The 15,160-nt window shown below is 34.7% G+C and overlaps 1 protein-coding gene across 14 annotated transcripts in view; it reads left to right on the forward strand.

Annotated features, from left to right (window-relative positions):
• NFIB (nuclear factor I B) overlaps positions 1-15,160 on the forward strand; it is a 269,310-nt gene that overhangs the window by 187,907 nt on the left and 66,243 nt on the right. For 13 of the 14 annotated variants that reach the window (XR_009153317.1, XM_058168186.1, XM_058168177.1 and 10 more), the window contains one exon: positions 10,662-10,787. The exons of the other annotated variant lie outside the window; for it this stretch is intronic. Coding sequence is in view for 12 of the 13 variants with exons in the window: in XM_058168186.1 (XP_058024169.1) it covers positions 10,662-10,787 (126 nt within the window). In the remaining variant the exon portion in view is untranslated. The remainder of the gene's footprint in view (positions 1-10,661; positions 10,788-15,160) is intronic. 14 annotated transcript variants of the gene reach the window in all.

Consider the following 15,160-nt stretch of genomic DNA (forward strand, 5'->3'; position numbering starts at 1 on the left):
CAGATTATTAGTAACCAACATTTACCAAATGACAACAGTTTTTTTCTGTACTGCAGAACACCTAGTATAGTTTTAGCTCAGCCTTCCATCCTTTATAAGGTAGGTAAAATGAGGACCCAGATTGTTGGGGGGAGCAATAAGTTGACTTTGTATATAAATATACAAATAGAATGAGACTATTGCCTTACACACTGTAAGTCGCCCTGAGTCTTCGGAGAAGGGTGGGGTATAAATGTAAAAAACAACCTCAAGTTCTTTTTAGCTGGTGGCTTCGTGATTGGTGTACCATGTGACATTTACCAAGGAGTTCCTCGGAGGACAGTCTGCTCATAGAGAGGCAGAAGGTCTTGCCTTTTGATGAGGAAATTGCTGAAACTCATGTCTCATTAGTGTCTCTTAAGGTTCTTGGGAAGCAAACAACAGTTTAATTAAAGTCTGACGTAAACACATTTCTGCACATTTTCCTGCAGCATTTTATCTCATTAGAATTGATCAAAATAGAAATAGATATGTGATATAAACACATCCTTAATATGTTTCAATGATTCACTGAGCTTAAATCATGTAATTGAATTTTAATCCATTCTTAAAAGTGGTAATTTGTAATGCAAAATTCTTCAATATATCTGTTGTTTTTCTGTATGTAAGTAAATTGCATTGCATTCAGCATAAGATTAATTCTTAATACAATAACGTATGTCTCAGTAGCAAACACTTTTGAGTTTTGGAGCTAAATTTCATCATCGCAACCAAGATTTTTATTTTGTTTTAAAGTTCAGTCTCAGTTATAAAAATGTTCTAAATACATTTTCTAGATGTCATAATCCCAAATAATTATGAAGTGTAAAAACCGAATAGCATTTACTATGATTTCATGAGTTGATTTCATTTTGGGGGAGCAGGAAAGTTCTAGTAAGCCACTAGAACCCACTTCTAGAGTGGGAAGGCATTTAGAAAGTATGTTTATTCTTACCTTCATTTTAGTCTTATAGACTATTAGAAAAGAGCCTTAATTACAACAAGCAGAATGAAGGGATAGAACTAAGGCCCATGTTTACTAAGGACCCCATTGAATGGCATTAGATCTGTGTGAACTATGGGCAGTGGTCAACTTTTTTGCCTTTTCCTTCCATAATGATATTTTAAAACCATGTATATGAAAAGAAATTTTCAGAGTTAGTTTGGATCTTAGTCTATTCCTATTTTCGGCACAGAGTACCTTCTTGACTTTGCATACATTGTGCAAATGGGACTATTCTGATACCTTCTGTTTATGATTCTTTGATTCATTGCTTGCAATGTTCTAAATACATTTTCTAGATGTCATAATCCCAAATAATTATGAAGTGTAAAAACCGAATAGCATTTACTATGATTTCATGAGTTGATTTCATTTTGGGGGAGCAGGAAAGTTCTAGTAAGCCACTAGAACCCACTTCTAGAGTGGGAAGGCATTTAGAAAGTATGTTTATTCTTACCTTCATTTTTAGTCTTATAGACTATTAGAAAAGAGCCTTAATTACAACAAGCAGAATGAAGGGATAGAACTAAGGCCCATGTTTACTAAGGACCCCATTGAATGGCATTAGATCTGTGTGAACTATGGGCAGTGGTCAACTTTTTTTGCCCTTTTCCTTCCATAATGATATTTTAAAACCATGTATATGAAAAAGAAATTTTCAGAGTTAGTTTGGATCTTAGTCTATTCCCTATTTTCGGCACAGAGTACCTTCTTGACTTTGCATACATTGTGCAAATGGGACTATTCTGATACCTTCTGTTTATGATTCTTTGATTCATTGCTTGCAATGTTCTAAATACATTTTCTAGATGTCATAATCCCAAATAATTATGAAGTGTAAAAACCGAATAGCATTTACTATGATTTCATGAGTTGATTTCATTTTGGGGGAGCAGGAAAGTTCTAGTAAGCCACTAGAACCCACTTCTAGAGTGGGAAGGCATTTAGAAAGTATGTTTATTCTTACCTTCATTTTTAGTCTTATAGACTATTAGAAAAGAGCCTTAATTACAACAAGCAGAATGAAGGGATAGAACTAAGGCCCATGTTTACTAAGGACCCCATTGAATGGCATTAGATCTGTGTGAACTATGGGCAGTGGTCAACTTTTTTTGCCCTTTTCCTTCCATAATGATATTTTAAAACCATGTATATGAAAAAGAAATTTTCAGAGTTAGTTTGGATCTTAGTCTATTCCCTATTTTCGGCACAGAGTACCTTCTTGACTTTGCATACATTGTGCAAATGGGACTATTCTGATACCTTCTGTTTATGATTCTTTGATTCATTGCTTGCAATGTTCTAAATACATTTTCTAGATGTCATAATCCCAAATAATTATGAAGTGTAAAAACCGAATAGCATTTACTATGATTTCATGAGTTGATTTCATTTTGGGGGAGCAGGAAAGTTCTAGTAAGCCACTAGAACCCACTTCTAGAGTGGGAAGGCATTTAGAAAGTATGTTTATTCTTACCTTCATTTTTAGTCTTATAGACTATTAGAAAAGAGCCTTAATTACAACAAGCAGAATGAAGGGATAGAACTAAGGCCCATGTTTACTAAGGACCCCATTGAATGGCATTAGATCTGTGTGAACTATGGGCAGTGGTCAACTTTTTTTGCCCTTTTCCTTCCATAATGATATTTTAAAACCATGTATATGAAAAAGAAATTTTCAGAGTTAGTTTGGATCTTAGTCTATTCCCTATTTTCGGCACAGAGTACCTTCTTGACTTTGCATACATTGTGCAAATGGGACTATTCTGATACCTTCTGTTTATGATTCTTTGATTCATTGCTTGCAATGTTCTAAATACATTTTCTAGATGTCATAATCCCAAATAATTATGAAGTGTAAAACCGAATAGCATTTACTATGATTTCATGAGTTGATTTCATTTTGGGGAGCAGGAAAGTTCTAGTAAGCCACTAAAACCTACTTCAAATAGGTGTCCAGTGTTCAGTATCTCCTTTTAAAAACAATAAATCAGTGAGATAATACGATAAAAATTAAATATTGCTACGAAGACAGATTGAGGGAACTGTATTTGACTATCCTTCTTAAAAAAGGCAGTATGTTGGTTGTGCCAAATCATAACATGAAGGATTTAACTGCTAATTTATTTTTGCACTTACGATCCCCGAGATGCAGCCACTCAGTTTGTAGCCCAATTATGTAATTTGTCCTTTTTTGTATTTGTATTTCCACAAATTCAGAATTACTATAAAACAAACAATGTGCTGTTTCTTATCATTCAAGGACAGTTTAGCAAATGCTATTGCTAGTAGGCAAGTGCTGGGGATATAAATAATGCTGATATGTAGTTAGAATATCATACTGAGAATGTGAGAGCTCCAGTTATCAAATCTCAACTTGGTTAAGAGATTCACTGAATAATATTGGGCTATGAGGCTACCATCTTTCAGATTAATATATCACAAAGCATTGTGGGAAGGATAAAAGCATGGTGAAGGGAACCATGATGTCCTGAACTCCTTGGACAACATTTAGGATATGAGTTATATAAATATAATTTATTTTGATATATTGGAATTTCATGCATTAGTCTATCTTGGTAATACAATTGGATTAAAATTTGCATTAACATTGAATTACTGTGTTTTTTACTCAAGTTCTTTAAGCAGAAAGAACTACAACTTTTAAAGTTGTGGACTGAGTTTAAAGATTTATCTAGGCTCTGTTTTATTGAATACTATTTTATTGTGCACTAAAACCTACTTCAAATAGGTGTCCAGTGTTCAGTATCTCCTTTTAAAAACAATAAATCAGTGAGATAATACGATAAAAATTAAATATTGCTACGAAGACAGATTGAGGGAACTGTATTTGACTATCCTTCTTAAAAAAGGCAGTATGTTGGTTGTGCCAAATCATAACATGAAGGATTTAACTGCTAATTTATTTTTGCACTTACGATCCCCGAGATGCAGCCACTCAGTTTGTAGCCCAATTATGTAATTTGTCCTTTTTTGTATTTGTATTTCCACAAATTCAGAATTACTATAAAACAAACAATGTGCTGTTTCTTATCATTCAAGGACAGTTTAGCAAATGCTATTGCTAGTAGGCAAGTGCTGGGGATATAAATAATGCTGATATGTAGTTAGAATATCATACTGAGAATGTGAGAGCTCCAGTTATCAAATCTCAACTTGGTTAAGAGATTCACTGAATAATATTGGGCTATGAGGCTACCATCTTTCAGATTAATATATCACAAAGCATTGTGGGAAGGATAAAAGCATGGTGAAGGGAACCATGATGTCCTGAACTCCTTGGACAACATTTAGGATATGAGTTATATAAATATAATTTATTTGGATATATTGGAATTTCATGCATTAGTCTATCTTGGTAATACAATTGGATTAAAATTTGCAATAACATTGAATTACTGTGTTTTTTACTCAAGTTCTTTAAGCAGAAAGAACTACAACTTTTAAAGTTGTGGACTGAGTTTAAAGATTTATCTAGGCTCTGTTTTATTGAATCTGCTATTTTCTATATTTGTCGATTTATGATTTTTGTATTAATTATTAATGTAATAGTTGCTGTACAAACATTGTAGCCACAATCAAAAATAGAAATAGATATGTGATATAAACACATCCTTAATATGTTTCAATGATTCACTGAGCTTAAATCATGTAATTGAATTTTAATCCATTCTTAAAAGTGGTAATTTGTAATGCAAAATTCTTCAATATATCTGTTGTTTTTCTGTATGTAAGTAAATTGCATTGCATTCAGCATAAGATTAATTCTTAATACAATAACGTATGTCTCAGTAGCAAACACTTTTGAGTTTTGGAGCTAAATTTCATCATCGCAACCAAGATTTTTTATTTTGTTTTTAAAGTTCAGTCTCAGTTATAAAAATGTTCTAAATACATTTTCTAGATGTCATAATCCCAAATAATTATGAAGTGTAAAAACCGAATAGCATTTACTATGATTTCATGAGTTGATTTCATTTTGGGGGAGCAGGAAAGTTCTAGTAAGCCACTAGAACCCACTTCTAGAGTGGGAAGGCATTTAGAAAGTATGTTTATTCTTACCTTCATTTTTAGTCTTATAGACTATTAGAAAAGAGCCTTAATTACAACAAGCAGAATGAAGGGATAGAACTAAGGCCCATGTTTACTAAGGACCCCATTGAATGGCATTAGATCTGTGTGAACTATGGGCAGTGGTCAACTTTTTTTGCCCTTTTCCTTCCATAATGATATTTTAAAACCATGTATATGAAAAAGAAATTTTCAGAGTTAGTTTGGATCTTAGTCTATTCCCTATTTTCGGCACAGAGTACCTTCTTGACTTTGCATACATTGTGCAAATGGGACTATTCTGATACCTTCTGTTTATGATTCTTTGATTCATTGCTTGCAATGCTCTAAACCAGGGGTCTTCAACCTTGTCAAATTTAAGCCTGGCGGACTTCAACTCCCAGCAAAGCTGGCTGGGGGATTCTGGGAATTGAAGTCCGCCAGGCTTAAATTTGACAAGGTTGAAGACCCCTGCTCTAAACCAAGTATGGAACTGTGAATAAATGGAAATGGATTTGGGATTTAATCTGATGAAGTAGATTCAAAAATATTTGGCATCTGTGCTGATGTCCCATTGTGATTTCCCTAAAACTTCATAGGAAAATGAACATGTTGTGTTGCTGTCTGTGAATGCTAAGCAGGTGTCCAGTGTGGGCAAGTGGATCTTTAAGCTTTGCTTCACTTATATGTTGACTTATATGTTGGCCGTGGTGTGGCTCAGGCTGTAAGATAGCCTGTTATTAAACACAGCTGCCTGCAATTACTGCAGGTTCTAGTCCCACCAGGCCCAAGGTTGACTCAGCCTTCCATCCTTTATAAGGTAGGTAAAATGAGGACCCAGATTGTTGGGGGGAGCAATAAGTTGACTTTGTATATAAATATACAAATAGAATGAGACTATTGCCTTACACACTGTAAGTCGCCCTGAGTCTTCGGAGAAGGGTGGGATATAAATGTAAAAAAAAAACAACCTCAAGTTCTTTTTTAGCTGGTGGCTTCGTGATTGGTGTACCATGTGACATTTACCAAGGGAGTTCCTCGGAGGACAGTCTGCTCATAGAGAGGCAGAAGGTCTTGCCTTTTGATGAGGAAATTGCTGAAACTCATGTCTCATTAGTGTCTCTTAAGGTTCTTGGGAAGCAAACAACAGTTTAATTAAAGTCTGACGTAAACACATTTCTGCACATTTTCCCTGCAGCATTTTATCTCATTAGAATTGATCAAAATAGATGCCTTGGGCTAACTTGAACAGATATACATCTGGAGCACCATGTGTGCAAGCTGCCTCGAGTGAGCTACATACGCTATGCTTCGTAGCAACTTACTTGTTTGCTTTACTTTGTAGGTGCAGTTACCTTGTTGGGAAATGAATTGATCTAACTTTTTCCAATTTGTCTGTGCCTTTGTATATCACTGTCATGCTAGTAATGCATACTATATAATGCAATCCAGACATGCATATTCTTTACCTTTTTAGTATTATGCAGTAATAACCTGAAGCTTTTAATTTATCCAGGCTTCTGTTTAATTTCTTCAGGAACATATTCATATACCGTTGTCTATTCTGTATTACCATATACATACACCGTGTTGGTATCAGATTATTAGTAACCAACATTTACCAAATGACAACAGTTTTTTTCTGTACTGCAGAACACCTAGTATAGTTTTAGCTCAGCCTTCCTCTGAGTCTTGGCACTTTAACTCACAAAATTATCAACACGGTGAAGATGTTTGGGATATTGTAAACATTGTAATTTTCACTTTTAAAGGTGGGGGGGGTTAGGCTATAGAAGACTATTTAAAATGAAGTCCGACAACTTTGTAGTGTTAAATCCATACTAACTTTGATTTCTTTTACTGCATCTGTCATTTTGATCCATAATTAATAGAATTCATTCCATTACTGATGTAAGTGGCTTTGTTGCAGTTTTGGAATTTGGGCTGTGCAAAACATTTTAAAAGATGCTTCAGAAAGTGCATTGGTGTGAATGTATCCCTCTTTTTGAAGCATTAGAACTTTGGGAGGCTGAAGCAGCTGCTGTAAAAGCTTTCTTCTATTGTCTTTGCATATATGTGCATCCAAAAACAATGCTGCTTTGCATATATGTGCATCCAAAAACAATGCTTCCATTGGGGAAAGAAGCTGTGCTGAGCCTCCTAACATATGCCGCTGTTTCAATACATCAAAGAGGGGTGTTTTGCTAACATGCTTCATGGTATACCCTTTTCAAATGCTTTACACGGCTCTATTTGGGCCACCTCATGTTTGAATCACCCATTTCATCATGTGATCCTAATTGCTACAACATATATTGTTGATGTGATTAACTAAAATATTCTTAAGTTTCTTCCTTAAAAACACATCACAGATGTATGTGCTTCCAGAAACAATCAGTGCAGAGTACCATTTTTCATAAATACAGACAAGAGGTTGTGTTTTTTTATCATGCAGTACTATTAACTACTCGTCAAGTAGAAAAATATTTGTCTCAGAATAACATGTTTTGTTTTAGTCACATCTAAAGCACTTCAGTATTTTACTTTACTTTCACAGTTTCCTGTCTCCCTCCCTGAAGCATTTTCCCAAGACAATAAATGATTTACTTTACCTTTTGAAGAAACACAGGACTCTTACTAGGTTTATTGATTGACAATTAACAAGGATATGTGTCTCTAAACAAGACTTTACTAATTGTGAACTTCTACTCATATTTAACATGGAAAATAATTCTGTATCTTTAAATCTTTCAATTCTTTTTTTTTCAAAAGTTGTTTAATGAGACATTATGAACTAAAGTACGTAGTACTGCTAATAGTAACCAGACCAGTTCTGTCAGTATAGTCTTTAATACAAGTTTTGGCTGTCAGTAACTTCTATATTGTTTGTTTCCTTTTTCCATTTAGAAATCAATGTTTTATATGCTTCTTTCTTTCTTTTTTGAAATTACATTATATAAGTTCTGTGGTGGTTGGTCTGTACCTAGATGTACAAGGCAGTACTAGAATCTGAAGTTTGTTGACAAACCCATGCCTTTTTCCACATTGCTTCTACAGTACATTTTTTAACAGAAAAAAATTGGCGAGACTAAGAAAAAAAGTTACTAAGCTTCTGCTTGAAAATGTCAGTGGGCTGCTGTTTAAATTGGAAGAAGCAAACCCTCTGAACTCTTTTTGGGCTCACAGCACACAGCAGGAGCAAATTCATTGATTTCGAGAGCTTTTTATCTTCAAGGTGGGAATTTGGATGTGTGGTGCCTATCAAGCACCACAACAACCTCTTAGGGCTTTAATCTCAGCCTGGGTTCTTCGTAATCTCACGCTCATAAGCATAAAAGAATCATTATATGAAAAGCCAATAGTTAAATCTTTCCAAGTAGCTTCTTATAAAATGGGCTTTAAGAAAATGAGAAAGATATTTATTTGGAAAATAAATACATTTATTTAAGTACATTGAATATTGAATAAGTACATTCTACTTATTTAGTATGAGTTAGATGATTTTTGGGGGCCTTTGTGTCAATCGTGGCTTAATGGAAAAGTTCCTGCAGTTTTTCTGCTATGTGTTTCGGACGTAGTTGGCCATTGCCTTCTTCTTAGGGCTGAAATAGAGTGTGTCTAGCGCAAGGTCACCCACTTGACTTCCAAGCTTAAGACAGAAGTAGAATCCAAATTCCTCCTCCTAATGCAATATTTTAACCACTAGACTAAACTGGCTGTCAGGAGAAAATATATTTCATTGAGGCAATTCCGTTAACTTTAGAGAAGCTCTGACAGATGGATTAGGCGGGAAGAGAAAGAGAAAAATTGAGGGCTAGACTTGATTAGACTGAGGCAGCCAGCATGCTTCATAGATGAATAGAGAATTAAACTTGTATGCCCCCTGTTTCTGAAATCCTTTCTGTCTATTTGTTAAATTAAAAGAGCTAAGGTGGTGCAGTACTGCAAGCTACTTCAGCTAACTGCTAGCTGTAGTTCGGCAGTTCAAATCTCACCGGCTCAAGGTTGACTCAGCCTTCCATCCTTCTGAGGTGGTAAAATGAGGACCCAGATTGTTGGGGGCAATGTGCTGACTCTGTAAACCACTTAAGAGTGGGCTGTAAAAGCACTATGAAGTGGTATATAAGTCTAAGTGCTGTTGCTATTGCTAAAAAAAAATCACCTCAAAGGAGAAATTGTTTTATTTATATCATTTATAATTTTTGGTTACTTAAAGAACTAAGCAGTAATGAATGGCTAAGCAGTCTTTGTAATAGTGATTGAGATTTTTCTTAGTAACTTGCATTTTCACTTTTTCTGAGGGATCTGTAATCTTCTTAAATGGTCTTTGGCAAACCTCAGAATAATCCTGTTGTAAGTTGCCTTGAGTTGATATTGCGAAATGGGTGGCTATGTAAGTAAATTCATTCATTCATTCATTCATTCATTTATTCATTCATTCAATCAATCAATCAATCAATCAATCAATCAATGAAACAGTATTTAATTATACGTAGTGAAAACTGGAAATAAAATTAAGGAAGGAAGTACAGTAAACCAAGAGAAATTGTAAATTATAATGTTCAGATTCTAGGAATCACTATTCAAAACTTGCTGTACAAATAGAACTTGTACTTCTGAAAGTTCTGTCTGTAGACATTTTTCTCTTCTCTAAAATGGAGAAGATCTGGAATCAAATTACACTTATTGCAAACTTGGTAAAGACTTAACAGAGAATTTGGCTTATCAAAATCTGCATTATTGAGAAGAAAATATTTGGAAAAAATGTATAATTATTATAAATAATTGTGGATAACTCAGTTAAATACTATTTTTGGCATCATCCTGCTAAATGTTTTAAAGAAACACACACACACACACACACACACACACACACACACACACACACACACACACAGGTTGCTGAGACCAAGCTTATTTATTCCTACTTTTGCTAGTATTCATTGAACTATGCCCTCTGTCTCTGTTTCAGTCACTGTTCTATCTAGCGTAGGCTTCTCACATACGGTGTTTATGTCTTCTTAAATATTTCTACTCAAGTCCAGCTCTTCATTTAAGGCTGTCCTGTCTATTTAATGGTGCGATATTAAACATGGAAGGTAAAAAAAAATTGAGAACATGTCAATTGAACTATACCCATTATATATAACATTTGTAGAATTATGTGTAAAGGAAAGGAAAATTATACTGCCTTTGTGAAATAAATACAGATATATATTAAAAAGTAGTTGCCCCTAACAGTGGAATTGCTGATGTAAATATGCATTTGTTAAAATGTGTGTGTGTGAGAGACTTTATTATGTAAATATGAGGTGTGGAAATCTTACATAATGACCCCATAAGAATTATGGTGATAACATCTCTTATGTCTTAGGATTTTATTGATGGTTACTAGAAGAAGCCTATAAGTGTTCTTCTAAAGTAATGCATACCCTTTACTGTTTTCTAATGCAGTGCATTTTAGTCACTAACCTAGAAACTGTTACTACTAAAAGAGCATAAGCAATTATCTAGAGTTATTATTGTGATGTTAGGGTTAATGGACATGTTGTATTGTATGCCATTGCAGATATGTCTTCTCCTACAATGAAGAAACCTGAAAAGCCTTTGTTTAGCACTACATCTCCCCAGGATTCTACGCCAAGACTGACTTTCCAGCATCATCATCCAGGAATCCCAGGAGTTGCACACAGTGGTGAGGAAACAAAAGTGATAGAAAATGCCTTAATGTTTATCTTTCAAAATGCAAAAAATGCAGGAAAGTTGGGTAAAGTAAGGTTAATTCAGCACTTAACTCAAAATTATACCAGATTATCCTACGAGCAGGACGCTTGGACACTTGCTTCAGCTGAACTGTATTTCTTTAGCAAATGCAAACAATATCTCATTTTTGGAGAAACATCCATTCTATCACACCCAGAGGTGTTTTATTTAGATCATGAGATGTATAATCTCAAACAGCACAATCATTTTAGTTATGAATTGATACAAGCGTGCCTACCGTTCCTGTCCTATTGTTTCCTTTCATTATATCCAATTAATATAGTTATTACATACTTATGCTTATATATGCTTATATATTGTATAGTTATTTCATGCTTGTGCTTATATATACTGTTGTGACAAAATAAATAAAATAAATAAAAAATAAAATATCACTATTACATGTGCACTGAGATTAGTACATGATGGTTCCCTTCTTTTTAGCAGACACTTAAATTAAATTCCTATGATATCCTGAGAATACATGTAGGATTTGAATAAGAGTTTTAAGCATTGTTATTTATTAGAAGTTTTTTTTATATATTTGTCATTAAAAACTATTTGTGAATAATCAGAAAAATAGTACAATAAAAATATGTTGAACAAGTTTGATGTGGTTAAGGCATCAGGCTAGAAACCACGAGACCATGAAGTCTAGTCCTGTCTTAGACTCAAAGTGAACTGGGTGACAGTGGGCCAATCACTTTTTCTCAATTCTAGGAAGTTAGCAATGGCAAACCACTTGCTAAGAAAACTGCAGGAACTTTTTTATGCAGTTGGCAGTAATCAACACTCCTCACAATGAATAAATACATAAATAAAAACAAGCCATTAAATTATAGACTGTTAAAGGAAGCTGGGGAAGGGCAGCATAAAAAGATTGGCTTTTAAACACCAATGTGGAGCCTGGTGTTTTGTGGAAAGGAGGACAGGTGTCTCTGGTAAGACAGTAAGCTTTGGCTAATTAAAAGCTAAACTTACCCTGCAGCTCTTAAATTCCTATGAAACTGATATAATGGACAAAGATTTGGGGCTTTCCATAGTCATTCCGATACTTTGAATCTGATTCAGTCTTTTACACAGGTGTGATAAATGCACAGGAAGTCATTTCAGCCAGTTATTGTGAACTAATGGTACTTTTGAGGTTCCATCTTGTGAATTGTGTTCCGTTTGGAGCATAACAGGTATTCATTGAAGTTGAAACAGGTTCAGTGAAGTTGATGGGGGGAGGTTTGTTACCTTTAGCATTAGAAAAAGACAACTGAAGAGGCCGTGGTAGCATGCTTTAAATACCTGAAAGATGTCACATCACAGAAGTTCAAGATCTTTCTCATTTTGTGAAGGATGTAGATGGATTCAAGCTATAGAAAGGCAGATTAGCTTCCTAACTGAAGAGCAGTTTGGCAGTGGGTTGACAGTCATTGGACTGGACCCCCAAAAAGTTACATACCTATTTAAGCAGATTTGGGGGGGAATACACAAAAGAATTTGTTCTATTAAGTCAACTATATAGGATAAAAGATTGACCAATGGCTAAGAACCTCTCATTTTTTAATTTATTTCGGTCATAGTGAAACACTATATTTGTCCTTTTAGAGTTGTAACATGATTTTAAAAGCTTTGTGGATAAAAAAAAAGACCTGCCTTCATTATCAGAAACTGAGCAGCAAAATTATATTTTGAACTTGGAACAAAACAACCCCATGTAGCATTTTTATTGAGATAGCTCAAGCAAGATTTTACACCTGGTGACTATTTAAAAATTCTCTAATATTATTTACTATCAAATTTATAAAATAATTTATAAAATAATATTATTTACTATCAAATTTATAAATTATATTTTTATCATAGTGATTGTAAAATATGAAGGCAGCCTACAACTAAACTCTTTACCCAACAATTTTAATTTAATATTCAGTGTCAGACCAGCAAGATTGTGTCAGTAATTATTTCATTTATATCTTTATTTATTTAGTATATTTTTATAGCTGCCCATCTAATATATGGGACTCTGAATAGCATAGAGTTAAACAATACCAGTTGCAATGTATGGCTGTGAAAGTTGGACCATAAGAAAGGCTGAGCGCCAAAGAATCGAGGCCTTTGAACTCTGGTGCTGGAGAAGATTCCTGCGAGTCCTTTGGACTGCAAGGCGAACAAACAAGTCATTCCTAGAGGAGATCAACCCTGACTGCTCTTTAGAAGGCCAGATCCTGAAGAGGAAACTGAAATACTTTGGACACCTAATGAGAAGGAAGGACTCACTAGAGAAGAGCCTAATGCTGGGAAAGATTGAGGGCAAAAGAAGAACGGGAAGACAGAGAACACGGTGGCTGGATGGAGTCACTGAAGCAGTCGGGGTGAGCTTAAATGGACTCCAGAGGATGGCATAGGATAGGAAGGCCTGGAGGAACGTTGTTCATGGGGTCGCAATGGGTCGGACACGACTTCGCAACTAACAACAAAAACAAAGCAATACCAAAACAACAAAAACAACCAAAAAGTAACAACAAAAACCATTAAAAACAATGAAATCATTAAGAATAATTTTAAAAAGCATAATCTAAGTAAAGCACATTCAATTTCCCTAGCAATGTAGCCAATTAGTTGGTTTTATAGCCATGTTACCGAATTCCCAGCCTAGGTGGCAAAGCCATGTTTTCAAACCTTTCCAGATATTTTGTTTCAGTGAAGTAGTATGTGGCTACTATTAGCGCAAAGAATGAGTGGGTGTGGTGTGGCGTGGCGTGGTGTAGCCATCTCCTAGAGCTCACTTTAAAAGATGAATCTATTCAATTTCCTTCCTCCTCTTCCACATTGCCTCCCTTATTTAGTTTATTTGGGAGCTATTGGTTCATGCAGCCGGATAAACACATGGTATTGATAGCATTGCTTCTGTAGCCGCATGAAATAAATGGAATTTTATAATGATAAAGCTCGATTCTTTTTTGCTTGCTCTGTAAGATGTATCAAGTATGATGGTCTCAAACAGTTTAATATGGTGAAGTTTATGTATTATTTGTTGGCTCTCTACTGGAAATCTTTAAACTTTAGCTAAACATTGTTATTCGTAAAAATGAAAAAAGTATTTTACTTGAGATTTTGATTTTGCCACAGTTGATTTTAGTCCTTAAAATGTCTGGGGACATAACTTATTTTTAATAAAAGAATGTAGTGTCATTGATGTATGTTGATACTTCAAGAAAACAGTTTGGGGTTTTTTTTTCCTTCTGTATGTGTGGAAAAGGAATAAGACTTTAATTGACAGCTTATAGGGTAGTTTAATTGAAAGTCTTTTTTAAACTTTGAACTTTTCAGCTGTGTAAACGTATCATTTAAGAGGTAGTTAAATAATAGGAAGGTCTTTCTGTGAACTGAAGTGACATCATTACAGCCCTTATATCAAGGGCTCTTCTGATACTGAATTTTCCCCCACAGTCATGTTTATGAGAGGAGTGGATTTTCATTGGCCAGTCAATCTGAATTACCTTAGCCATATGCTAAGATTTTTTTTTACCATTTGCTTATTCAGATCAATGGCAAGGTCCCAAATATAATTTAAGAAGAAGAATTTGTCCTTTCATTTTTAGATTTTATGGAAGCCCTTGCAGCTGAACTGTTATTTAGCAATGTAATGCTTCAGGACATCCGAACTTCAGATTTTCAGCATCTTTTTGATTGAGCCAAAGTTTTTTGGCCAAGCCCATAATTGCCATTGTGAAAAGGATCTCCTCCAGCACAGAGATTTAAGCATTGGATAAGAGCGGGGCAGACCTAATCCTACTCCCCACTTGACCCACTTACTGGGGATTTGGGGTTAGTCACTCACTCTCTTGCCGCAACTTTATTTTTGTGGGGATAAAAGGAAACTAGAATTCTTTATTGGCCAAGTGTGATTGGACACACAAGGAATTTGTCTTGGTGCATATGGAGAAACTAAGGTCACTTTTACCTTTGAATGAATTATAAAATTTAGCCAAGGGAGAAAAAGTAGATGAAAATAGAACATAAAAAATACATTCTGCATTAGCCTCAAGTTCATTTGAAACAAGTATTTTATAAGGCAGAATTTTTATTTAGAATATATTGCTTTTAGGCCCTGGTCAGAGTCATCCCAGGCCTAAGTAATGATAGAGATAAAATGGCTTGTACAATATTAAAGCTAGAAGTAATGAAGATACCACTCATCATACCAGAGAAATATATTAGTAACTAAATAATAATTTGTATGAAATATGGTTGTAAAACTGCGCCCTAGCTAATGCATTGCTTTGCAGAGTGAGATGGATGGTATATTAATAT

The sequence above is a fragment of the Ahaetulla prasina genome, chromosome 2 (genome assembly GCF_028640845.1).
Source record: "Ahaetulla prasina isolate Xishuangbanna chromosome 2, ASM2864084v1, whole genome shotgun sequence".
In the NCBI taxonomy this organism is placed as follows: domain Eukaryota; kingdom Metazoa; phylum Chordata; class Lepidosauria; order Squamata; family Colubridae; genus Ahaetulla; species Ahaetulla prasina.